This window comes from Melospiza georgiana, chromosome 12, assembly GCF_028018845.1.
Source record: "Melospiza georgiana isolate bMelGeo1 chromosome 12, bMelGeo1.pri, whole genome shotgun sequence".
Classification (NCBI taxonomy): Eukaryota; Metazoa; Chordata; class Aves; order Passeriformes; family Passerellidae; genus Melospiza; species Melospiza georgiana.
This window is the reverse complement of record NC_080441.1, coordinates 17,933,540-17,958,826: the sequence shown is the minus strand read 5'-3', so window position 1 is coordinate 17,958,826 and position 25,287 is coordinate 17,933,540. Positions and strand designations below refer to the sequence as shown.

The window sequence follows — 25,287 nt, the reverse complement described above, 5'->3', positions numbered from 1 at the left end:
GGGAGCAGCGCGGCGCTGACAGCCGTGACACGGAGAGACGTTCTGTGCTTCCCGGCGCCTCCTCGGCAATCCTGCGGGACTCCTCACGTCCTTCCCGGGCAGCTCCGAGCGGGAGGGGCCACAGCGGCCGTTCGGGCTCTGCGTTCCTTTCCGCGCCGCCTCAGCGCGGCGGGACCCGCGGCGAGGGCCGAGACCCCCAATCCCCTCAGCGGAGCGTTCCCCGGGCAGGGCCGCGCTCTCCCACCGCGCATGCGCGCGCAGGGTTGGCGGGGCGGGCTTGGCGGGCGAGCGGCGCCGGGGCCCGGCGGGGCTCTGAGGGCGGCGGTAGGGCCCGGCGGGGCCGGCAGCGCGGCTCCGTGCGGCCGGCGGCACTAGGGCCCTGCCAGGCGCTTGGGCGGCTCTAGGGCCCGGCGGAACACCGCGGGCGACTCTAGGGCCCGGCAGCGCGGGGCGGGCGGCTCAGGGGCCCTGCGCGCCCACGCCGGGGGTCTCTTCCCCCCCTCCCGCCATAGAAGGAGCAATGGCGGCGCCGTAGCGCGGCCGCCGAACCCCCGCCCGAGCGCCGCGCCCGGGCCCGGCGGGAGCCGAGCGGGGCCGCCGCTCCTCCTCCTCCTCCTCCCGCCGCCGCTCCCCGCAGCCCCGCGGCCGCCATGGCCACCGAGCTGGAGCCGCCGGCCGCCAGCGCCGTGTCGGGCGCGGCGCCGCTGGAGGCGGAGGAGGACGAGGAGCACTGGCTGTACGGGGGTAGGTACCGCGGGCAGCGCGGGGCCCGGCCGGCAGCGGGCCCGGCCCCGCCTCAGGGCCGCCCCCGGCTGCGGGGCCGTGCGGGACCGGGGGCGGCCCCGCGGAGGGAGGGACGGGCATCTCTCCCTGGGCCCCCTCAGACGGACCGGCCTCTGCCCCCGGGCCCGGAGAGGGACCCGCGTCCGCCCCCGGCCTCCCCTCAGGAGCGCTTGAGCGGCTCTTGTGGGCGGGTGGCGGTGTGTTATTGTCCTTTTATCAATAACACTGGTGCAGGGAGGTTAACGAGATGCTTTGTTAAGAGTTTGAGTTTGCTAATCACCCAAACCTTGTGAAACCCATGGCTAACGGGGCTGGGATGTGGCCGGTATAAACCACAGGACTTTATTGAAACGTCTTTGTCCTCCCCATAGGCTTTGCACATGAAAGCTTTTATGTTTCTTGTTCCCTTAACGTTAAAATTCTATATAAAGACCTTGATAGGTGACTTCAGTTCCTCTCTGGTAGTTGTCTCTGTTCTCTGAGAATTAGGATACACATTTTGAATTTGGTTTGGTGTGAGCCATCACCTCTGCAGATGGATGGTGTTTGTTGGGTTGGGTTGATTTTTAGTTGTTCCATTTCTGGTTGAACTTTGTTGAAAAGAGAGTGTTGGGGTTACAGTGCCTTGGCACTGCTGGGTATTTCTGTACCTGTGATGCCTTTTGTGCTTGAATTTAGCTTTTTTCCTTTCACTTGAATAATTCCTTTGTTCTTACTGTTGTTTTTGCAGATGACACCACTGGTAAGCAAGAAGATGGACCAATTTCTGGGTGAGTCCTGAGGCTGTTTATTCACTATAACAATACATGGTGTAAAGATTGAGCCTTGTTGAGCAGAGCTTGGTGAGGGCTTTGGAGCAGTGCTGTTGCCAGGAACAGCAGCCTGTCCTTTCCCCATCCCATGGGATCATCCCCAGCTGCCCCCATGGGGGTGGCAGGCATTTATGGATGTGGAAGCTGAACTGGATGAGGGGACTGGTTTGATTTAGAACTAACTTTTAGCCCTTTTTTTCTCTCAGCAATTTGTTTCAAACCAGATCTCTTTTCCAGTTCAATTGCCTGGGAAGAATGATGCCCTGAGGACTGGCTTTGTGCTAGGCTGGCCTTGGTAAAACTGGCCTGTTCTTTAGTCTGGGAATGGTCAAAACCTTAAGCTGGGGTTAAAATCTTGAGCTGCTCAAACCAGCACATTCTGTGAGATCTGTCAAATGGTGTGGGTTGGAGATAAAACCAAGCATCAGTTTGGCTTTCTGTGTCTGTCCTGGGTTGTATTCTCTCTCCATCTGCACCAGCAGAGCTTGGTCTCAGCACAGTTTTACCTGTTTGCCATTTTAAATGTAACATTTTTCAGAAGGTTTGGTTTTCACTGGGCTTGTGTGTGTTCAGCCCCTTCCAAAGTTCAGTTTGGGGTTTGTTGTCATTGTAGGTTGTGTTTGGATTGCTGAGGTTGTTACAGGTACTGTCCTACTTCTGTGCTTAAGGAATCTGAAAGCTTGTTCAAATAAGCAAGTGGTGAAAGACATGGTAAATTGTTACCTAAAAACATCAAATGAGTTTTGTGAGGAGGAACAACTTTTAGACAGAAATGTACAGCTGCTTTACATAAATCTGCTGTTCCTTGTCACGTTCATCTGAATGTAATTTTATTTTACAAGCAGGACTAAAAATCTGAATTTCTAGCAACTGTCCCCAATAACTGCAAAATGTAGGGAGAAGGAATATTAGTGGCCATGCTGGATGTCCTTTTTTTTCCCTCTTTTTACTTTTTTCCCCATATTTCTTCATTGCACAATGAGAATCTACCTAAAAGAAGAGCTGTGGGGTGTTTTAAGAAAAATTACTCTTTGTTAGCCCCGCTGTCAGCAGCTGCAGCTCCAGGGATGCTCTGCTGATTGTCTGGAGTGTTTGTCCCAGGCAGGGAGCAGAAATCTGCAGAGTTTGGGATGCAGCATCACTGACACTCCCCAGCCTAAGGGATGTGGCAGAGGCCAGCAGGATGCTGTGCTGCCAGCAGTGCCCAGCATTCTGTTGGCATTCTGGGCAGGTGAAATCTCTGCCACGTTTTTCTGTGCCCAGCCAATGCTGGGGACCTGTCAGCTGCTTCATTCCTGGGAAGGAGAGAGGTTAGGAAAGGCTCCTGATTCCCAGGTGTCTCTCTGAACTCCAGTTCATACATTTTAATGCACACCCACAGATGCTTCTTGTGACTTGAAGCTGAAGGTAACACCTGTCACTCCTCCTGAACACAGAATCTCAGAGTTTTAAGGAGATTCAGGCTGGAGGTCAATGCTGAGTTCCTTGGATTGGGCAAAAAGTTTTTGAATCCATCAGAGATATTTTCTCCAGTCCCTGCTTTGGTCCTCATGTCCCAGCCTGTGTCTGCAGCATGGAAATACCTGGGGGCTGATTTTCCCTCTGACATCCTGGCTGCCCTTTATACCTGCCAGTGTGTGCAGGTGTCACATCAGGAACTTGGCACCCCTGGCACCTGTGCTTGGTCAGCTGCCCAACCTTCAGCCCTCTTTTTGATACCTGATGAATTTCTTTGTGTATGGGACTTCCCCAAAATGGGGCTTAAGTTGTGCTCAGAGTGTTTGTTCTTTGTTTTACACTCAGTAACAGCTGAGTTGTGTCATTTTGCCTTTCTTGTGTGGTGTCTCATGTCACTGAAGTGGCTTTAATGTGACCAGTGTTTGGATTCTGTGAGATGTTGCCTGTTCATTTTTGAAAACAATCCTGTGGATGTTTGTTGTCCAGTGTGGCATTTTAAATTAATAGCAGCTCCACAAAGCACTGGTGGAGAATTGGGTTTCTTTGGCTTGGGCTGATCTGATTGTCTCTCTTGAAAAAAACTCAAAAATTATTTTGAAGTTCTGCTGAGCTCTACCTGTGACATTAGAGACAGATGAGCTCTCTGTATTTCAGTTCTGTAACACCTGGCACACTCTTTTCTAGTATGTGTACATCAATTCCACTTTCTTGCTTGGCCAGTGCAGTAAACAATGTTTAAACAATTTGTACAAACTCCTAAACTGGAGTTAAATCCAAGGAGTGAGAAGAACAGGTGCATAATTTTTCCCATAACTTTTCCTTTTGGAATTTTAACTACTTACTGTAAACTATTTGTAGAAACATTAAAATCACTCTTTCTTTAATTTCTCTGGGACAGATGCCTTTGCTACTGACTAAATGCATGTGTAATTATTAGCATCCTTAAGGAGGAGGTGAAATTTTGCTTATTATGGTCTTATTCTTATCAGTTGTGGTTGTGCCAAATCCAAGCTGAGCCAGCTGCCACTGAGCTGTTGAGTGCTGTCAGGTGCTCTCTGGATGTGTGACACTGATTCTTCCCAGCAAAAGCAAAGCCAAGCCAGGAGGATGCTTTTTTTTTTTGTCAGGTAGTTGAGCCAATGCCAGCAGAACAAGCACACAAGGAGAATAAAGCACTGTGTGAAAGTCACCTGGGCAAAGGCTTTAGAGCTCATTGTAGTGACTCTCTAGGCTGTGCTTGTTCACTTTCTCTGGTGTGTCATGGTCACTTTGTTTCCTCTGTCCCCTCTGCAGGCACCCAGAGTCTGCTCACCCTCTGCAGGACGCTCCCCAGGAGAGCCGGCCCGTCAACAGCGAGGACAGAGACATGGCCCAGCACGTAGGTGTCCCCCTGTGCCTGGGGATGTCTGTGCTTCTCAGCACTCCTGGGGACAAGCAGGGAGTGCAGAGATCCCTGGTGTCTGCACTGCTGGGCTGTGCTGCCAGCCGTGCCCAAAGCCAGCTCCAGAAACAGCCTTGTCTTGTCATCCTGCCTCCAGTGGTGGGGAGGGAACCCTGGTGCAGGCTCTGCTCAAACCCTCTCAGGAGGCAGATCAGGCTCTCTGATGCTGCAGTCTGGTAGGAAAAGCAGAACACGATGTGTTCCAGCTCAGTATTCAGTGTGACTTCTCAAGGACCTGTAAAATATGGGAAACACTGGGATAGAAAGCCCAAGGTGCTGGGAATCAGTTTTGGTTCAGGCTCAGACCTCTGACAACACAATCTGGTGGCTCAGTGCTGAAAGAGGAGGAGGAGGGTTGCTTCTCCCCACCCTCCTCTCCTGGACTCTTTGATGGGTTTGTTTTCTGCCACATCAAGAGGGTTCATGCAGGGTTCTGACAGACCCACATGCTGTGGAAAAGGAGGGAGGGTGAGGGATGCCTTCCTCATGTGGGGTGAGGTGCTAATTCACCTTGTGCTTCTCCCAAAACTGCACTTGCTGGATATCTGGAAGATTTCTTTTTCTATTCCTTTACTTTTGTGCCCAGCACTGGGGTTGCACCGGGGTCAAATCTCTAAAGTGAAGTGTCTTGGGGTCTGATTGTGCTAAATCAGCCAAACCAAACTCCTCAGCAGCTCCCTACCACAGAAGTTGTGGTGAGAGAATATTTGCCTTGAGGTTCTTAGGTGAAACCTGGTGAATGTATTTTGGTGGTTTTCATTTGTGGTGGTGTACTTTGACCTTGGCCCTTGTGAAGGAGGTGTGTCAGAAAAGCCCCAACTCTCAAAAAGAACTGAGGGACGTGGTGAAATTCTTAGAATTTCCTTGAGCTAAACTTTCCTTGGCTTCACAGATATCACCCCAAATTTCATGTAGGGCCAAATCTTCAAAGGACAGGGGAGTTTCTCTGTGGGAGTTGCCCATTGTTGGAGGCTGTTCAGGAAGCTTCCTGAGATTTGGCTGTGCTGGAAAATTCTCAAGTTGTGTGTGTTGATGAGCTGCTGTGTGGCTGTGCTGTTGCAGGCCCTCCCCAGTGGTGAGGATGATGAGGATGACAGTGACAGTGACAGCGATGACGATGATGTGAAGGTCACAATCGGCAACATCAAAACGGGAGCGCCGTCCTACATGTGGGTACTGCTGGGGATGGGCTTTGGGGCTGAGGGACCCAGCATGGGGCATGGAAAGGGATGGGCTGAGAGCCACAACACCACAGTGGGCTCAGGAGCTGAGGGACAGCTCTGCCCTGCAATTGCTTGTTGGAGAATCCATCTGTAAAAAGGGAATGATAATCCATGGGGCTGCTGCTGGGAAATTAACTTACTAATTCCTGGGCTCCCTGGGGCAAAATCAAAAGTGGGAAGTTCTGTTTAACTCATCTGTGAAAACTTCCAGAACCAAATCTGTACTGCTAAAAATTTGCACAAACTGTGAATTTACTAATTTCCAGCTGTCTGATTTTTTATGGCTGAGAGATGACAAGGCTGGATTTGAGAAGCAGGAAATTATACTTTCTACAACTCTGCCTAATGTGCATTGAATAAAAATAATGAGAGAGCATTTTGCTTGCTGCTAGCAGCCTTCCTCTTACACAAATGACTTACCTGTGCTTTGCTGCATATTCTAATTTTTCCACTTTATGGATAATTTCCTTCTCTTGTTGTAGAGGTGGTTTCACTCTGATGGATGACTCTGAATAGCAAACCCAGGTGAACTAAAGCATCTCCTGAAGGGTGTCAGGGCTTGAATATATTCTGCATGAGAATCTTTAGCCAAGTAATTTGTTCAAATGCCAATGTAGTGATTCTTTTCCAATAGGGGAACTCCTATGAATCTAAACTTAAAAACGGGTAGAGGCTATGGAGCATCAGCTTCAGGTACTGCTGTTATTTTTATCCTTCACTTTCCCAGTATTTCACTTACCTGGCACTGACAGCTGCAGCAGCTGCAAATTTTGCTCTGTTTAAAAGAATATAGAATTAGTACAAACCAGCAATAGGAAGTGCATTTCCTAAATATCAGTGCCTCTAGCATAGTGTGAGGGGACAGGAGGCAATGGAGTGATTTAATTACCCATCACTGAGCAAGGTGATTATAATTCTATTTAAATTAGGAAAAAATGTATTGATTGATAGTTTTATAGTAAAACCCCAGAGTATTTCTAAAATGTATTGTTGCACTGGGGCTGAGCATTGCAGCTGTGGAGAAGGACTGGAACTCAGTGTCTTGAGTCACTTGCAGTGTGAGATGCTAAAAGAAACAAACTCTGACCTTGAGTAACAGCTGTGCTTACTTGGCTGCTGAAATTTTCCACACTAGTTTAGTTTAGTTTCCACAACCAATTCAGTTTATTTTCTACTGTAAATTGAGTCTGGGACTCTGTCCTTCCACATGTGTGAGACTGTCCTTTTATGGGCTTCATCTATCCCTTGGACTAATTGCTTTATCCAAATGAATTCTCTTCTGATTGAGAAAATAAGAACAAATTCCCTTTGTAGGTTCTGTACCTGAAAGATTTTTGCAAACTCCTGTTAGTCTGCTAAAGAGTAATCCTGAAAAAGTCTCTTGTTATGAGAAAATGTGTCTGTGTCTGTCTTGGGAGGGGAAAATAGGTACTTTGCCTGGGGAGAAAAAGAATTTCATTTTATTTTCATTTGGGGTAAATTTCATGCATGTCCTAATGATTTACTCTGTCTGTAGTACCAATCTGGGTTGAATTTGCTTCTCTGCTGTTCAGCTGCAGGTGCTGCACACCCTGTTTGTTTATGGAGTGACTGGAGTCCTTTTTATTAAAAAGCTGATTGTGGTTACCTGCGTGCTGTAAACCCGGTGATTAATTCACTGCAGTGCTTTGTTTTTGCTGCAATAATTTGCTGAGCAAATGAGTGGATTAAAGGCATTGCAATAAAAGTTGTAACAGTCCCTCTCTCCCCAAAGCCAAGTTGCAGCCCAAAGGTATTGACTTGGATGCCGCAGGGAATATAAATGGATTGCCTGTGATAGAAGTGGATTTGGATTCATTTGAAGACAAACCGTGGAGGAAACCAGGTGAGGCCTCACAGTTCCTTGTGGTAAATATTTTCTGCAGTTCTGGTTGTGTCTCTTGATTTCCACATGTAATTTCTGTCCATTTGTTGTTGCCAGGGAACAGGGAAGCTGGAACAATGTGTGTTGCTCAGTCTCTGCTGCCTGGCTAGACAGTCAATGGCATTTACTGATTGAACAAGCCATGGCTATGTTAAATTGGGCTGCATTTATTCTAGTAATTGAACTTCCCTAAAGGGAACAGCTATTTTTTTTAATGGTCTATTTTATTAATTCCGTGCTTCCTGAGAACATTGCACTGATACCAATCCAATAATGTTTGGCCTTAAAGGCAGCTGAGTGGGGTCAGGATTTGGCTGTTGATATTTGTTTTCCTTTTCCTGTGCAGGAGCTTGCTCTGTGTCCCCAGGCCAGGCCCAGAGTTGTCCCTATGGTCCCTCCTCATTTGGGGCTGCCCACACTTATTTATATGAGGGAGATTTCTCCTCTTACAGCTGTAGGATGCTACAAATCAGCTGCTGTTTTTCTTCTGATACAGAAGTAATTGAAGGAACTAGACATCCAGATTTTTGCTGTGCTACTCATAAAATGTGCTCTGATTTAAATGTCAACTGAAAGAAAAAGTCCACTTGCCTTTTCTGAGCCATCATTATTCTCCCTGCCAGCCCCTGTATTTTATTTATCTTTCAGCAATATTGCTGTGCTGAGTAAGTAGAGCTTTCCTGAGGTTGCCTGTGCTGTGCTCTGGGTACCTACTGCCCACATAAAGGGCACTCCAGTGCTGAAAGCTCCATGGGCATGGCCAGGTACCAAACCAGCACTGAAACACCCTGCAGATAGTGCAGGCAGACTGGAACTGAAGCTTTTCTTCTGCAGGGATTTCTCCTTGATTCGAAGTGAGACAGAGGGGAATGGGAAGAAAATGAGTTAGAAAGAATGCAGTGAAGTTCAAAGCTAAAGCGTGGACATGGTTGTGGCCATGCTGACATCCCTGGACCAGAGTAGAGCCAGCTGGCCCTAAAACAGTGTTGGAATGCAATAGAGGGAAGATTTCTGCAGAGCTGTGTGGTCTGTAAGTTTATTTTAGATAGCAAGTAGCTCATTACTCAACAGCCTTTCAAGTTTATATCCTTTACAGTTAATTGTTCAGCAGCTTGGTATGTCTTTGAGTGAGGGAGTGGAAGAAGCAATCCTGTGTGGAAGAGCTGATAGAGGTCTGAACTAGAAGCTGATAAAATCCACAAGTAAATGCTGTGTTGCTGAGTCGGTGTGGATGCAGTTTGCATGTTTGGGTGGTACAGCAGGAAGAGTGGCCAGCCCAGGAGATAAGCCTCACTGCTTACACCTCACACTTAAACCAAGCTCAGCTTGGGCAGAGTTTTGCCTCGCTCTTGTAGCAGCTCTTTGTTTTGGAGTTGCTCTGTGTAGGAATATCTTTGCATGGGGGATGTTTGAGGGACACCTCAGCAGGGCAGGAGGTGCTTTGTAGTGCTGGGAGGTGGGAGGGTGCTCCTGTAATTCCTGCACCTGGGATTGCCCCTCTGCACCTCAGGTCTCTTGGCAAGCAGTTTGTGGTCACCTCTGTTATTCAGAAGTGCTCGTGCTGAATTAGCACATTGCACAGGAGGCTGGCAGTGGGAGATAACACTCTGGGATGGTTAATTAGGGTTGTGACTGAGCTGTAATTACTTGTGTAGTCTGGGATGCATCAATAAAAACCTTCCACTTTAGCTGCCTCTCACGAAATGGGTGAGCCCCAGAATCTCCTCTCAAAACAGCAAAGGCAGTGATGGTCAGGAGGGGAATGTGTGGGCTTAGTTCTGCCAGGAACAAGGTTCTGTGGCTCCACCCCATTTTTGTGGTGGGGGCTGGAACTGTCATTCCTGTGCTGTGCCCAGCACTCAGCTCATGTGGACAATTGGAAGAAATGGTGAATAAGTGATTGCAGGGAGCTCCCAATGGCCTGTGGAGGTGCTGTCCTGTGTGTTCCAGGGGATCCCTCTGCTGTTCTGTGTGTTCCAGTGGGTCCCACTGCTCTCCTGGGTATCCCAGGGGGTTCCACTGCTGTCCTGTGTGTCCAAGAGGGTCCCATTGCTGTCCTGTGTGTCCAAGAGGGTCCCATTGCTGTCCTGTGTGTCCCAGGGGGTCCCCCTGCTGTCCTGTGTGTCCCACTGCTGTCCTGGGTATCCCAGGGGATCCCACAGCTGTCCTGTGTGTCCCAGGGGGTCCCCCTGCTGTCCTGTGTGTCCCACAGCTATCCTGTGTGTCCAGGAGGGTCCCACTGCTGTCCTGTTTGTCCCACTGCTGTCCTGTGTGTCCCAGGGGGTCCCCCTGCTGCTCAGGCCACGTTCCCCTCCCACCCAAGGTGCAGCCACTGTCTCCTCCTCTGGGGCACCCACAGCTGACAGGGGAAGGCACAGGGGCTCTCTGGAAAATTTTTGTTGCCTTAACCATTTATAAAAGCAGTTAAAGGACAGCTTGAGAGTGCAAATGTGCAGAACCTCTGTGCTAACTCCTGCTCCCTCTGCCAGGTGCTGATCTTTCTGATTACTTTAATTATGGATTCAATGAAGAAACATGGAAAGCTTATTGTGAAAAGCAGCGGCGGCTTCAGCTGGGGCTGGACCCTGCTCCTCCCATCAGCACTGAGAACAAGATCACGGTGGGTGATGTGACTCCTGTCCTGGCTCCAGGAAAACTGGGATTGTGTTTGTAGTCACAGACATGAGGGTGTAAGAACAGGAGATACCTCAGTTCTGAGCTGTTCTGTGAGCTTTCAGCAAGCAGAAATCCAAAAATGAATCTTTAAAGAGTAAATTTCTGTTGGAAATCTTTTCTGTGAGGAAGGAGTAGTTCCTTCAGCTTGGCAAGTTTGAACCACTACAGCAGCAAGACTGGAGTGAATTTTCAGTTGACTTGGAAAGCCCTCTGGATGAGAGAAGTGCAGGGAGGGGAACTGAGCCCCCAGGGTTGTTTTGCTTACTGCTGGAGCCTCCTGCAGTGGTGTGGATGCATTTTGTGTTTGCAGACTGCCTTGGCCATCAGCCTTGCAGGAGTCCATGGTGGCCATCAGAACTTCAGCCAAATTGTCAGTACAAGTATTGCTCATTCCAGCTTGGACTTAGTGACTCCATGGACAATGATATGAGTTTAATAAACTTATAACAGAGCTTCTGGTGGGAGACAGTGGGCAGCAGGCTGAGGCTGGAATGGCCATTAACTGACACAAATGGCTGTGCCTTGACTGAAGAATAGGTTGCTGTGACTGTTCCTTTTCTTTTGCTGAGGGTTAATCTCTGGTGCTCCATTCAGTTGAAAGAATAACACCATATGTTATCTATTTCCTTCCATAGGTTCAGCAGGGAAGAACAGGAAATGCTGAAAAAGAAGTGGAAAGCAACATCATCAAAACAGAGTTCAAAACAGACTTCTTGGCTCTGGTGGGAGGACGAATGAAAGCTGGGCCTCCTCCCAACAGGTAAGAGAGGAGCCTGTGTTTCATGGGGGCACCTGAGAACCACCTGGGCCACATCTGAGTCTCCTCAAGCCTCAAAGAGAAGCTTTTAAGCTTGGCAGGAAGCTGCTGTGGTCACTCAGTCAGTGTCACCTCCAGCAGTGCAACCCCTGCCTGTCCTTTTCCCCCCTCCTTGGCACTGGATCCCAGCTGATGGGACACATCTCTGGGAGTGGAAGGAGCCAGGCAAACTCCTCAGCTTTGAGGGCTCACACTGCTGACATTGCTTGTGCTTGCTTGGCTTATTCCTCCTCCCACGATGTTAATCTTTGCCTCCTCAAGTGGAAGTGGATTACGAGTTTGGCAGAGGATAAGAGGAGCTGTTGGTTCCTGAGCCTGTGTGCTACGCTGCTGGATGTGTGGTAAAACAACTGAGTCATTCTGAGGGGCAGCCTCTGCTGGGGAAACCACTTGGCCCTTAGGAGATCAGTGGGGTTTTATCAGAAGCTTCAGAAGAACACACCAGCCGAGCCAGAGCTTTGGGCTCAGGGTGTTTCTGTTGCTTCATTCACAAAACAGCTTTTGCACACCTGCCTTGCAGAAAGCAGCCCTGCATCCCACCTTTACCCCTTGCCTGGGAACCAGCTCTGTGCCTCAAGGATGAGCATTAAAGCTCTGCTCAGTCTGTTGGATTTGAGCATTTTGGGAGCATTTCTGTCCCGGTGTGTAATCCCTGTTTTTATACCTGTTTGTGGTGGTTCTTTGGGTGACATTTCTGGATGCTCAGAGAGCCCAAACCCACCCCTGCTCAGAGGGAAACTGTTCAGGAATGCAAACGGGCTTCCTTGGCTCCTCATCCCCATTTGAGAGATGTTTCCCTGGTGGGAAAGAAAGCATGAAAGAAATGTGCTGACAGCAGGGAACATTGCTCCTTGTGGTGCCTCTGAGGCTGACAAGGTGCCTGTGCTTTGTCCCAGGAAGCTGGGGGGGACCATTGATGTGATCGGGGGCCAGGCAGGCACAATCCGCAGGGTGGAGGGGAGACGCCGGGACAAGCACGCCTCGGAGGAGAACCCCATCCAGGTAAAACCTGCAAGCCTTGGCAAATTGCTGATTGTACTGCACTTCTGGTGAACCCTGGGCAGATATTTGTGTGCTCCTGACCTCCCAGCTCATACCTGCAGAGTGGCAGGTACTGCATTGACCCTCGTGAGGTGTGTGCATGGATCGTTCCCTCTGCAGGCTCAGTTAATTTCTGGCTTAAAAGCTTGGTCTTGCCAATAGTCAGATTTGTCCTTTAAAGACCAGTCTTCCCTTTGGAATGGTAAGGCCTGAGTTCTTTCATCATCAGCCCTCCCAAAATATTCCTAGGAATGTGTAGCTGGGAATCTCTTCTGTGGATTATTCCCTTCCAGTGTGGGGTTGGAATCTTCAAATATGCAGTGAAGGGTTTGTACCTGGGAATCTTCTGTGGGTTATTCCCTTCCACTCTGGGGCTGGAATCTTCAAATATGCAGTGAAGGGTTTGTACCTGGGAATCTTCTGTGGGTTATTCCCTTCCACTCTGGCGCTGGAATCTTCAAATATGCAGTGAAGGGTTTGTACCTGGGAATCTTCTGTGGCTTATTCCCTTCCACTCTGGGGCTGGAATCTTCAAATATGCAGTGAAGGGTTTGTACCTGGGAATCTTCTGTGGGTTATTCCCTTCCACTCTGGGGCTGGAATCTTCAAATATGCAGTGAAGGGGTACCTGGGAATCTTCTGTGGGTTATTCCCTTCCACTCTGGGGCTGGAATCTTCAAATATGCAGTGAAGGGTTTGTACCTGGGAATCTTCTGTGGGTTATTCCCTTCCACTCTGGGGTTGGAATCTTCAAATATGCAGTGAAGGATTTGTACCTGGGAATCTTCTGTGGGTTATTCCCTTCCACTCTGGGGCTGGAATCTTCAAATATGCAGTGAAGGGTTTGTACCTGGGAATCTTCTGTGGGTTATTCCCTTCCACTCTGGGGCTGGAATCTTCAAATATGCAGTGAAGGGGTACCTGGGAATCTTCTGTGGGTTATTCCCTTCCACTCTGGGGTTGGAATCTTCAAATATGCAGTGAAGGGTTTGTACCTGGGAATCTTCTGTGGGTTATTCCCTTCCACTCTGGGGCTGGAATCTTCAAATATGCAGTGAAGGGTTTGTACCTGGGCCTGGTGTTTCTCTGTACTTTAAAGTAACATTTAGTCTCAAATCAGTTAGTGCAGCCCACACCTCAGACTGAGCCTGGGCCTGTGTTATTGGATCTTGTCCCTTCTAAGAAATGAAAGCCTGGGTTTAAAGCTAATCCCAGTCCTGGGCTTGCCTGCCCAGTGTGTGACCATAATGTTCTGTTTGGTTCCTAGGCAGGAAGCTGCAGGGTCTGAGGACCGTCTGCCAAGCCCCTTCTCTTAACCACCTTCCTCCTGCCAACTCTGCTAACTTGCCAGAAAAACCTAAACATGGAACCTTTCCCTTCCTAGGCTCAATTCCTTGGGTTTTTCTATGGTTTTGTGGTCCATTTATTTTTTTAGCAGTCAGTTTCCCTGCTTTTGCCAACAAGAAGAGTTTGCCTAAGAGACAGAATTTGCTGGGAAAGGGTTGTTTGTTGTTCCTCCCCTCACAAGCACTGCCAGCTGCACTTCAGGTCACTGTGGTGCCTCTGTGTTTTGGTCACTGTTCAGGCACAGCCTCAGTCCTGTTGTGGTGATGCTGCCAGCACTGTGAGGGCCCTGCTGCAGGAGCAGAGGGATTAAAACACTCTCTTGTCGTTCCTGTGCCCCCAAGGTGCTGGGAGACCATGGCAGCAAGCCCCAGCCCCCCCAGCAGCCCCAGCAGCCCTCCCAGCCCCAGCAGCCTCCTCAGCAGCAGCCGTTTGCTCCACCAGCAGGGCCTCCGCCTCCCCCGCTGGCCGGGCCTCCTCCTCCTCACTTCCTGCACCCTCCTCCTCCAGTGACCTCTGTTCCACCTCCCCTGCATCCTCCAGGTATGTGCTCACTCATGGAACCTCACTTGGGATGTCCCAGGCTTGGGGCAAAGCAGAGCTTTAGTGGTTCAGTGCCATGGGATGGGGGAGCACTCAGGGAACAGATCCCTACCCCTGGCCAGCCTTTGTTTAGTCTCCATCAGCCTATTCAATATTTGCCCTGAATACTTTAAAATGGCAGCTGGTCCTTGAAGAAAAAACTGAGCTTTGTTTCCCTGAAGGAACCTTCCAGTGCTACTGATCATTTGCTTTAGTGATAAATGTCAAGGAGCAGGTTCCTGTTTCTCTTTATTCTTGCTTAAATATACCAGGCTGAAGTGAGAGGCCACACTCTGGGCTTCTCCTGCTCCTGGAGCAGCACCAGGAGCACTCCATGCAGGGACTCCTGCCTGAGGAGGATTTGCTGCAGCACTCAAGGGTTATTTTCCCTAGTAACTTTTCCATGGTAGCTTTTCCTGCTGCCTCAGTTAAAATTGCTTGGCAAAATCAAGTTGGACACACTGGAGTGAGACCTGCAGCAGGTTCTCCTCTCCAGCTCCTTCAGTTGTTCTGAAAACCAAATCAATTGTTTGTGTTCACACTCAGAAAAGGAGTTCCCCAGCAACATTTTAAATTATAAAGGTAAAGAGATTGTTTGGGAAAATTATATCATTTATAGGCTAATTCCTGCTTAGTAGCACCAGTTTTTCTCCTCCTCTGTTTGCTCCTGTGTGAGATTTATTCAAAATTGAGCTTTGAGGTTTAGCTTGAGGTACAGAGAGTCCATGAAGTACAGAGTGGCTTTCCTTGTTGTCCTCACTTGTTTTCCCTGCTTACTTCCACAGGCCTGCCTCCTCCAGGTCCAATTCCAGGTAGGTGTTACCTTGTTCTTACTAACAGCAACAATTTTGATCACACAGGTTCAGAGCATTTGGACTAAGTAACATGAAATAGGATGGCACCAGTTTAGAGCTCAGCTAATTTAAGATTGATAAACTCCAACTGAGCATTGAACCTGAGCTGCTTATCTTCTATTCTGACACAAATCTGGAGGTCAGAATAACTTGATTGTTATATTCTGATCAGAATGGAACATGTCTGCATCCCAAGGACCACTTTTCCTCCCTAGGGCTGTAAGAGTTAATTGCTACTCCTTGATGAATCTTATGTTCAGTATTTATAAGCCAAAATAGAAGGTAGTTTTTGCTTTATTTTTGTTCCTATATCCCTAGAAAACTAAGAGAGCTTTAAGGTGTGAATTTGGGGAGGAGATCCTATCCTGAAGGAAAATTATTCTATTTAAAATAGGGCCTTGTTTAGGGTAAAAAGATGCTTTAATGGTTTTTAACTGTGAACAGCAGTCATGAAGCTGCAAGATCTTGGTGCTGATTTACCCTTGTGTGTCTAGGGCTGTTCCCACCACCTCTGGCACCACCACCAGCTCTCCTCATCCCAACCTTGGATGGGTAAGACCACACCTGGGTAAGATCACAGCATGGGAGCAGCTGCCCTGGATGGAGGTGGGGAGGAGAACAGGTCCAAAATCAGTGCTGGGGATGCATGGTCTGGGCTTGAGTTGGGGTGGGGGAGAGCAGAGTCTGCCAGGAATCCTCTGTGCATTCACCTGGATTTGGCATATTCAAGGCACAGGAAGGAGCCAGTAAAATCTAGGTAAAGCCTAGAGTAGTTCATGGCATGATTTGTTACTGCAGATGCTTTCTCTGAAGGTGCTGCAGGTAGATTGTGAGCAGTGGTGCTTTCCCAGGGCAAGCAGTGGGATTATGGCAGGTTTGGAAGCTGTGGCAAAACCCCTGAGCATTTCTGGTAGTTGGATTCCCATAAGAATGCTCCACAGATCTCCAGGAAAAACAGGGTGAAGCTGCAGCACAGGCAGAGCTGTGGGGTCCCTGATGTCAGTAACTCACCCCCTTTTCTCTCCCAAAGGCAGCCAGCCAGCTACAACAACAGGCAGCCACCTCCCTTTGGCTACAACTCTGCAGGTGAGCACGGGGCAGGACACACCCACTGCTGCTCTCTCTGCCCTGGCCTTCCTGGGGCTGACCCTCACCATGGCTGCTCCAGCTCCAGGCCTTGCTGTGCCCCAGAGGGTCCCAGCCAGAGGCACAGGCTGGGTGTGTGCTCTGAGTGCTGGGCAGGTGTGGGGATGCACTTTTGTGACCCAGGGCAGATCCCCAGCACAGAGAAGCCTCAGCAGTGTGTTCTCCTGCCTGTTTGCACACACATGTGCTCACCCTCACTCATATTCTCCCTTTTCCCCACCCTCAGGGATTAGCACAACCATCCACAGCTACTGAGCTTGGCATCTCCTCCCTGAGTTTCTGAATCTCTCCCCCACTTCACCCTCTCCTTGCTACAGGCACCATCTCCTGTGCTTTAGCAATGGGAGAGGCAGTGCCAGGATTTCAGCAGATTCCCTTCCCTGCTGCAGCCCCAGGTCTCTCCCAGTCCTGCAGTGCCCAGGAGTGGCTCCTGGCTGTGCTGAGCAGCCCTGCAGAGCCTCCCTGCAGGACAGGGCTGGGGGAGTGGCAGTGCCAGCCCTTCCCAAGGACAGGAGCCTGCAGTGCTGCCAGATGTGGCCCTGCTTTGGGATATGACCTCACCAGTCCAGCTGGCCACCTGTGCCTGGAGAATGCTGGTGGCTCTGGTGACATCCTTCACTGCTGGCCCTCCCCAGGTGCCACTCTAGAGCAAAAGGTACCTGGTGGGAGGTGGGACCTCGTACAGGTGCCCAGAGCCCAGGGCTGACAGAGGCTGTGCAGTGCTGCCTGTAAATGCCTGCTCTGGTGCCTTCCCCAGGGAGGAGTTCCCTGTTCTTAGCAAACTGCTGGCAGAGGAAGGGGAAGGACAGCAGGGAGCTGGGCAGTGGTCGCTGGGATCCAGCTCTGCTGCCAGGGGGGTCTTTGGGAAGGGAGGGACAGAGGAGGTGCTGGCTGTGCTCTGGGTGATGGAGGGCTCTGCTCTCTGGCTGCAGATTCAGGTTTCATCAGCTACCCCCCCATCTCCACGTCCCACACGCCCTGGGTGACCACGGTGGACAAGGGCACGAGCAGCTCCAGCAGCAGCCACTGGGAGTACTCGGGCTCCAGGCGGGACCGGGAGCGGGAGCGAGACCGGGAACGGGACAGGGAGCGAGAGCGGGACCGGGACCGCACCCCAACCACCAGTGAATACAACAAGTGAGTGAGTGAGTGAGTGATGAGTGAGTGAGTGAGTGAGTGAGTGAGTGAGTGAGTGAGTGAGTGAGTGAGTGAGTGAGTGAGTGAGTGAGTGAGTGAGTGAGTGAGTGCTGCCCCCCCTGCAGTGAGTGCTGCCCCCCCTGCAGTGAGTGCAACAAGTGAGTGAGTGAGTGAGTGCTGCCCCCCCTGCAGTGAGTGCTGCCCGCACCTCCAGTGAGTACAAGTGAGTGCTGCCCCCACCTGCAGTGAGTGCAACAAGTGAGTGAGTGCTGCCCCACCTGCAGTGAGTGCTGCCCCACCTGCAGTGAGTGCTGCCCCCCCCTGCAGTGAGTGCTGCCCCACCTGCAGTGAGTGCTGCCCCACCTGCAGTGAATGCAGCGAGTGCTGCCCCCACCTCCACTGAGTACAGCAAATGAGTGCTGCCCCCACCTCCAGTGAATACAAGTTAGTGCTGCCCTCCTGTGCTCCTGGCAGCCTTGGGCCATCTCAGGGCAGGTATAGAGGACACCAGCTGAATTCTCTGTAATGCCTGGGGAAGAGCTCCTTTGGATCAATAACTGCAGCACAGACAGGGAGCTGTGCCACTGGCTGATTTCCTGTCTCTGGGTCTGGGTTTTTTTGTTTAAATGCAGCAGAACCAGTTCCTCTTGCTCTCCCACGAGGCCAGTCAATGAAATAGCCCCTCTGTGTTTACTCAGTGTTTCACAGCTCAGTGTGAAGCACTGGCTGCAGGAGCTGCTGCTTCTTGTCTTCTAAATGTCACTGTCAGATCAAAGGAGAAACAGCCTGCTCTGCTCTCCTGTGGGGCTGGGAGTGCCATTCCCTGGGAGTCAGCCAGGAAATGGGAGCAGGACTGCAGAGACCACCTTGGTGGGAGCTGCTGTGGCCTCAGCTGACAGCAGTGCTGGGAGCACTTGGGAGAGAGCAGGAGCCTTGGAGCCTCCCTGTGTTCATCTGAGGTGGAGGCTGGGCTGCAGACACTTCCCAAACCCATCCCTTTGGTGTTCAGTCAGCAGCTGTGTCGGTGTTCTGCAGGCTCCAGGCTCAGAAATGCCAATAATCATTCAAAACATGATCAGAATGTGCATTCCTGGCACTGGGTACTTCCTGCTGGGGAGCTTCCCAGCCCAGGGAGGGAGCAAACAGGGCAGTGTGCTTCTATTTTTTTTTTTTTTTTCTTTATAAGCTTTTGGGCACTGTGGATGGGAGGGGGGAGGAAGAGAACAGAAGACAAACTTGCTAAGATTGGAAGAGCTCAGACTCCCCCAAATCCTGGTCCATGCTGGAGCCAAGGCCTGGGATCAGCACTCCAGAGCACATTGCTGGCATTTCTGGCAGGTTTGTAGCACCCTGGTGCAGGTCAAAGCAGGGCAAGTGGCCCTGCAGTCCTTTGGGGCACTCCCAGCTGATTGATGCTGCACATTTATTTGTCCAGCCTGTTTCCAGGAGTGTCAGAACAATGTCTGTGATGTCCTTTCTCCCAGGCCTTGAGTATTGTTCCTACAGGGGCACTGTTAATCCTTTGGATTTTGGCTTTCAGAAGGTGACCAGGGGGATGTAGAGGGGAGTGTGGGATGTGTCTCAGTTTGGGTTAGATGTGTCTCAGTTTGGGGTACACCCTGCCCACTCCTGGGGACTGAATGAGGTGCTTTGAGCAGGTAGAGGGGTGCAGACAAAGCTGCATTCACAGTTTGATGTTTTGAGCTTGCGGGGAAGTTTGTGAGAAGCTCTAGGTATTACTGTTCTGTGCCTTAAGTGTAAATTGGAAAGTCCTGATCAAGCCAGTTCAGAACCTGAGATCTTAAAGCTTATGTGTAGAAGGTCACATTTGATACCTGCCACCCAGAGATGTGTGTGTGAAGAAAAACTGAGAAAAGACACTGTGAAGCTTAAGTAGAAACAAGATAGTATAAAGAGAAAGAAATAATGAGAACTAACCTGAGTAAAGAAGATCCTGAGCCAGCCCCTTTGGAAGGGCTCACTGAAAGAAGGTTGCCAGTAAGGGCAGCTCAGAAAATAAAAATATTTATAATACCTTATTGCAGTTAATGCTGTTTTAAAATAAGAAGGTAAATAAGACAAAATCCTGTATGCTGATGTGCTTTTTGCTTTAAAAAATCACCCAGAATAGCAGAGTAACTGCAGGCTCAGAGCTCCCTCTGACCTACTAGTGCTAGATCTTGAAAAAATCAAAACCAAAGCAAAGAGAAGGCAAATCAAACATGTTGTTCAGCATGCAGCAAAAGATAGCAATGTATGAAGTCAGACAAAGTTTATCATTCTGAAACCTAAAGCGACTACAACTCACAAAATGAGTGCATGTGATTGTTACACCAAAGGATGGGAGCTTATGGGGATGTCTGTGCCGAGGGACCCAGCAGCAGGGAGGCAGCGATGGAGGAGAGCAGCGTGTGCCCGTGTGTGCTCCTGCTGCGGTGGTTCAGGAGCACCCCCGATCCCTGCCCGGTGTCCCTGTGCCCACGTGTCCCTCGTCCGTGTCCCTGTGCCCACGTGTCCCTTGTCCCCCCAGTGACGACGAGCGGTACCGCTACTACAGCCGCGAGCGCAGCTACGACTTCGAGCGCGATTACCGGCGCAGCCGCGACCGCAGCCGCGAGCGCGAGGAGCGGCACCGCGAGCGCCGCCACCGCGACAAGGACGACGGCAGCAAACACAAATCCTCCCGCAGGTCAGTGGGAATGGCAGCAAACACAAATCCTCCTGCAGGTCAGTGGGAATGGCAGCAAACACAAATCCTCCCGCAGGTCAGTGGGCAGTCCCTGTTCTGGGGGGGAATGGCAGCAAACACAAATCCTCCCGCAGGTCAGTGGAAATGGCAGCAAACACAAATCCTGCTGCAGGTCAGTGGGCAGTCCCTGTTCTGGGCTGGAATGGCAACAAACACAAATCCTCCCACAGGTCAGTGGGCAGTCCCTGTTCTGGGGGGGAACGGCACCTGCAGGTCAGTGGGCAGTCCCTGTTCTGGGGAAAATGGCAGCAAACACAAATCCTCCTGCAGGTCAGTGGGCAGTCCCTGTTCTGGGGAAAATGGCAGCAAACACAGATCCTCCTGCAGGTCAGTGGGCAGTCCCTGTTCTGGGCTGGAATGGCAGCAAACACAAATCCTCCCACAGGTCAGTGGGCAATCCCTGTTCTAGGGTGGAACAGCAGCAAACACAAATCCTCCCGCAGGTCAGTGAGCAATACCTGTTCTGGGGAAAATGGCAGCAAACACAGATCCTCCTGCAGGTCAGTGGGCAGTCCCTGTTCTGGGCTGGAATGGCAACAAACACAAATCCTCCCACAGGTCAGTGGGCAGTCCCTGTTCTGGGGAAAATGGCAGCAAACACAAATCCTCCCGCAGGTCAGTGGACAGTCCCTGTTCTGGGCTGGAATGGCAGCAAACACAAGTGAGTGAGTGAGTTCTGGGTAAAATGGCAGCAAACACAAATCCTCCCACAGGTCAGTGGGCAATCCCTGTTCTGGGGAAAATGGCAGCAAACACAAATCCTCCCACAGGTCAGTGGGCAGTCCCTGTCCTGGGCTGGAATGGCAGCAAACACAAGTGAGTGAGTGAGTTCTGGGTAAAATGGCAGCAAACACAAATCCTCCCACAGGTCAGTGGGCAATCCCTGTTCTGGGGAAAATGGCAGCAAACACAAATCCTCCCACAGGTCAGTGGGCAGTCCCTGTCCTGGGCTGGAATGGCAGCCTGGCTCATCCCTGCTCCCTCTGTCTGAGAGCTGTGGGCAGCAGGAAGCTCTGGGACAGGGAAAGGAGAGCTTGGGGCCGAGTTTGTGCTCAGTGGGCTCAGCTTCCCAGCAGAGCTGCCATGTTAATGAAAGCACACACAAAGGAGGTGCAAGGCCATGACAGCAGCATCAGCTTTTGGTCCTCCTGCTCCTGTACACCAGGGCAGAGCTCACAGAATCAATCAGGTTGGAAAAGTAAGATCGAGTCCAGTCTGTGACCCAGCACTGCCTTGTCACCCAGCCCATGGCACTGAGTGCCACATCCAGCCTTTCCTTAAACATCTCCAGTGACTCCACCACCTCCCTGGGCAGCCCATTCCAATGCCCACTCACTCCTTCTGTGAAGAACTTCCTTCTGCCTGCCATCAGAAATTGCTTCTGGAGCAGGAGGAGCAGAGCTCTTGCCCAGAGCCTGGTAGTGAGGGGGTGATGGTCTGCACCAAGGTGAAAGTTCTGGGGCACAGCAGCATGTGCTGAAATCACAGCTTTTCTGCAGAAAATGGATTTGCAACAGATGATCTTCCTGGAAGAGCAGTCCCCAGCAGAGCAGCAGCTCTGCCCTCTGGGCTGAGACAGATCCTGTGCTCAGGTCCTGTGTCACTCCACATCTCATTAATGACTTGTTCTTGTTCCATTTTCTTGATGTGTCAACTCCCTGCTTTTAGGGGAAATTCCTGTCAGCTCTGGAGGTAATTACCCTTATTTTGAAGCTGGTATCAGAAAAACTCCTATGTAGTGACTGGAGGAAAAAGACTGTTTTTATCCTTAAGGAGATGAGTAAGTTTTCAAGGAAGGACCTATTGCTAAAGGGTTGGAAGCAAAATGATAGGAAGAAGGACTAAGACCATAATAAAAACTTAATACAGAGCAACTGGAAGCTGAGCTGGTATCAGACAAACAAGCCATTGACTTTAGGATTATTTCTCAGCTTCCTCTCCTCAGAATTGAAACCTTGCAGTAGATACCTCACTGTAGGAATCCCAGCCCATGGTCCCCTCCAACCCAAACCTTCTGGTATTCCCTGCTTGAGGCACACTGAGGTTTGAGGCTGTTTGAGGCACTGCAGATGAAAGGGTTTCATTCATTTCCAGCTTCCTGCACACTGAGCAGTCTGCAGGAAATCACTGACGCTGCTTTCAAAGGACAGTGCCACTGTCCCAGCATAAACCACTGACACATCAGCCACAAGGTGGCTGAAGGTGCTTTGTGGAGAGGCAGCAGCCTTTTATTTTTCCCTATTTTTCTTGCCTTTAATGGCTGTGAAACCATTTATTAAACCAGCCAGAAAGTAACTTGAAGCCAGGAGCTTTTCAGCCAGGTTGAGCCAGTTCAGTGTCTGCTGCTGAACTGGAATTCCAGCTGTGCTAACAATTCCTCTGCACACCTGATGCTGTCCCTGCTCGTGGGGCTGTGCCTGCACAGTCACAGTTTATCCTGGGATAAATTTATCTGCTTGTTCCTGTACTCTGGGCTGTGCTTTAACTCTGCCACCTTCACACCACAGTCAGCTCCTGTGGTTTGAACCTGTGAGAGAAGCAGCAGAAAATCTCCTCCTGGGGGGGGCCAGACCAGCTCTGCCCTTTTCCTGGTGGGAGCAGAGCTGCTCTGGGGCTGTGTTGGCTGCATGGAGCAGCTGGCAGGGCACAGGCTCAGGGCATGCACAGCCTGCTCAGGCCTCTTGTGCCTGGGATTGCTCCCACATCACAGAAACCCTGGGTAAACATCCCCAGCTATCACCTACATCTGGGAAACTGGGAGAGATAAGGGAGTTCCAAAGAGCCAGTGAAGAGCCAGGTCAGCTGTGAGTCAGCAGAAGCAGGAACAGGATCTGCCTCCCATGGGGAACCCACATTTCTCTCACTCCACTGATCCCTTTGCTGCCTCTACTCCAGGGATTTCCCACACACCTTCAGAGGAGTGAAAGTCTTAAACATATCTTGGGTTTAGGACTCCACCTCTGTGCTGTGTCACAATTGCTGGGGCTCACTCAGGAGTAGAAGAATAGCAAAGTGCTGCCTGTGGACACTGCCAGGAGTGGCTGTGCAGTGTGACAGTGGCAGTGTGACAGTGGCAGTGTGACAGTGGCAGTGTCTGTGACTGGCAGTGGCAGTGTGGCAGTGGCAGTGTCTGTGACTGGCAGTGTGGCAGTGTGTGTGACAGTGGCAGTGTCTGTGACTGGCAGTGTCTGTGACTGGCAGTGTGTGTGACAGTGGCAGTGTGGCAGTGGCAGTGTGTGTGGCAGTGTGACAGTGGCAGTGTGTGTGGCAGTGGCAGTGTGACAGTGGCAGTGTCTGTGACTGGCAGTGTGACAGTGGCAGTGTGACAGTGGCAGTGTGTGTGACAGTGGCAGTCTGTGACAGTGGCAGTGTGACAGTGGCAGTGTCTGTGACTGGCAGTGTGACAGTGGCAGTGTCTGTGACTGGCAGTGTGTGTGACAGTGGCAGTGTGACAGTGGCAGTGTGTGTGACAGTGACAGTGGCAGTGTCTGTGACTGGCAGTGTGTGTGACAGTGGCAGTGTGACAGTGGCAGTGTGTGTGACAGTGTGACAGTGGCAGTGTGTGTGACAGTGGCAGTGTGTGTGACAGTGGCAGTGTGTGACAGTGGCAGTGTCTGTGACTGGCAGTGTGTGTGACAGTGGCAGTGTCTGTGACTGGCAGTGTGACAGTGTGGCAGTGTGGCAGTGTGACACTGTCTGTGACTGGCAGTGTGGCAGTGGCAGTGTGTGTGACAGTGGCAGTGGCAGTGTCTGTGACTGGCAGTGTGTGTGACAGTGGCAGTGTGGCAGTGTGTGACAGTGGCAGTGTCTGTGACTGGCAGTGTGGCAGTGGCAGTGTGTGACAGTGGCAGTGTCTGTGACTGGCAGTGTGTGTGACAGTGGCAGTGTGACAGTGGCAGTGTGTGTGACTGGCAGTGTGGCAGTGCTGCTGTATCCCGAAAATCCCCGCCGTGCCCTCGGCACTGCAGAGGTGGCTCCCATGGGTGGGGATCAAAGCCCCTGTGCCCAGCACTGGTCCCTGCTGTGGCAGGGCTGTGTCTGATGTCACTTTGTCCCCTGTTCCCTCTCAGGAAGCAGCACGAGAGCGAGGAGGGCGAGAGCCACCGGCGCCACAAGCACAAAAAGAACAAGCGGAGCAAGGAGGAGAAGGAGGCCAGCGAGGACGGGGCTCAGGAGGGAGAGGAGCAGGACACCAAGGAGTGAGCCAGGCCCCCACAGCCCTCGGCAGCAACTCTCCTGTGGAACCAGCATGGAATTGGTGATGTTTTGTTTGGGGGGTGATTTTTTTTTATTATTATTTTTTACTTTTTTCCAAGGGAAGAGGCTGACTGGGCGAGCCGGGGCACAGCCAGCAGTGCTTCAGGAGCTGAGGCTGCACGTGCCCTTAAACTTCCTTTTTTTGTTTGTTTTTGATACAAGACAATACAGCAGTACTAGTTACAAAGCACTGAGCTACTCTACTCATCCACATCCCTAGGGAGAACTTTGGTGTATCAGATCCTATGGTTTCTGATGGAAGATGGCTTCAGCTGAAACTAATGCAATTAGGTCATAGTTCTTGGTTCTTCTTGGCATCATCATTCCTTTTTCAGAACTAGGACAGTAAGTGCAACTTGAATTTATTGTCCAAAGAACAGCGTGACTTAGATCCAGGAGCCAGCTTAGAGCCTGGTGTCCAGTAGTGAAAAGTCTCATCCCTGAATAAATTTCTTTATAGCTACAAAATCAGCTTCTGATTTCTCCGTGGCCAGCTGGGTGTGCCAGGAGGAGCTGCAGGATCTGCTCCAGGTGGGCACAGGGGCCTGCCTGGATGTGGCAGCTTCCAGAAGCTGCTGAGGGCGTTCACACAGCGTGTGCAGAGACTCCAAAACTGGTTTTTTATCCATTGCAAAGGTAGTTCTGTCATGTTACACCCCTGCGTGGGGAATCAATGAAGATCCACAGCAAGAGCATGAATTTCTCTTTAATTCCTTTTGACTTAACTATTTTATTTCCTTTTTTTACTAAGAGTTGACTGAATAACCTAGAGTACAGTAGAGAACACCAAGTCCCAGTTAGCAGTTTGCCCTCGTGGGACTGGTGTTTCTATTTGGGTATCACCAACACTCCTGTCCAATGCATTCCTTTCCCTTAAATCCCAAAATAAATTTAGTCAAATTCCAAAGTTTCTTTGGATTTAGTATTGGTTGGGGAAGGGGCAACAGAAATGTTTCTGGGTGGGAAGAACAGGGGAAATAATTTTCAGGGGTTTTTGTCTGTCTGGTCATTAGGTTCCTGCCCTTCTGTTCATGTGAGTCCACAAATGTCTCATTTTCCTTTGA

General features: G+C 50.7%; 1 protein-coding gene across 1 annotated transcript; it reads left to right on the top strand.

Moving 5' to 3' along the window:
* The first annotated feature begins 646 nt into the window (after window positions 1–646).
* LOC131088654 (pre-mRNA 3'-end-processing factor FIP1-like) lies at window positions 647–25,133 on the top strand. Its single transcript, XM_058032893.1, has 16 exons — window positions 647–744; window positions 1,514–1,553; window positions 4,347–4,431; window positions 5,557–5,663; window positions 6,352–6,410; window positions 7,471–7,581; window positions 10,110–10,240; window positions 10,932–11,056; window positions 12,010–12,115; window positions 13,843–14,041; window positions 14,866–14,892; window positions 15,429–15,486; window positions 15,965–16,020; window positions 17,013–17,217; window positions 19,748–19,906; window positions 24,037–25,133. Exons 1-16 carry the CDS (start codon window positions 651–653, stop codon window positions 24,167–24,169), a joined length of 1,695 nt encoding a protein of 564 aa, XP_057888876.1. The 5' UTR covers window positions 647–650; the 3' UTR covers window positions 24,170–25,133.
* Window positions 25,134–25,287: the final 154 nt, after the last annotated feature.

Bases quoted from the DNA above. Each gene is read 5' to 3' on its own strand.
- LOC131088654 (XM_058032893.1), top strand. From the start codon at position 651: ATGGCCACCGAGCTGGAGCCGCCGGCCGCCAGCGCCGTGTCGGGCGCG. The intron at 10,241-10,931 runs GTGGGTGATGTG...TTCCTTCCATAG, and splicing joins GCACTGAGAACAAGATCACG to GTTCAGCAGGGAAGAACAGG. The intron at 19,907-24,036 runs GTCAGTGGGAAT...GTTCCCTCTCAG, and splicing joins AAACACAAATCCTCCCGCAG to GAAGCAGCACGAGAGCGAGG.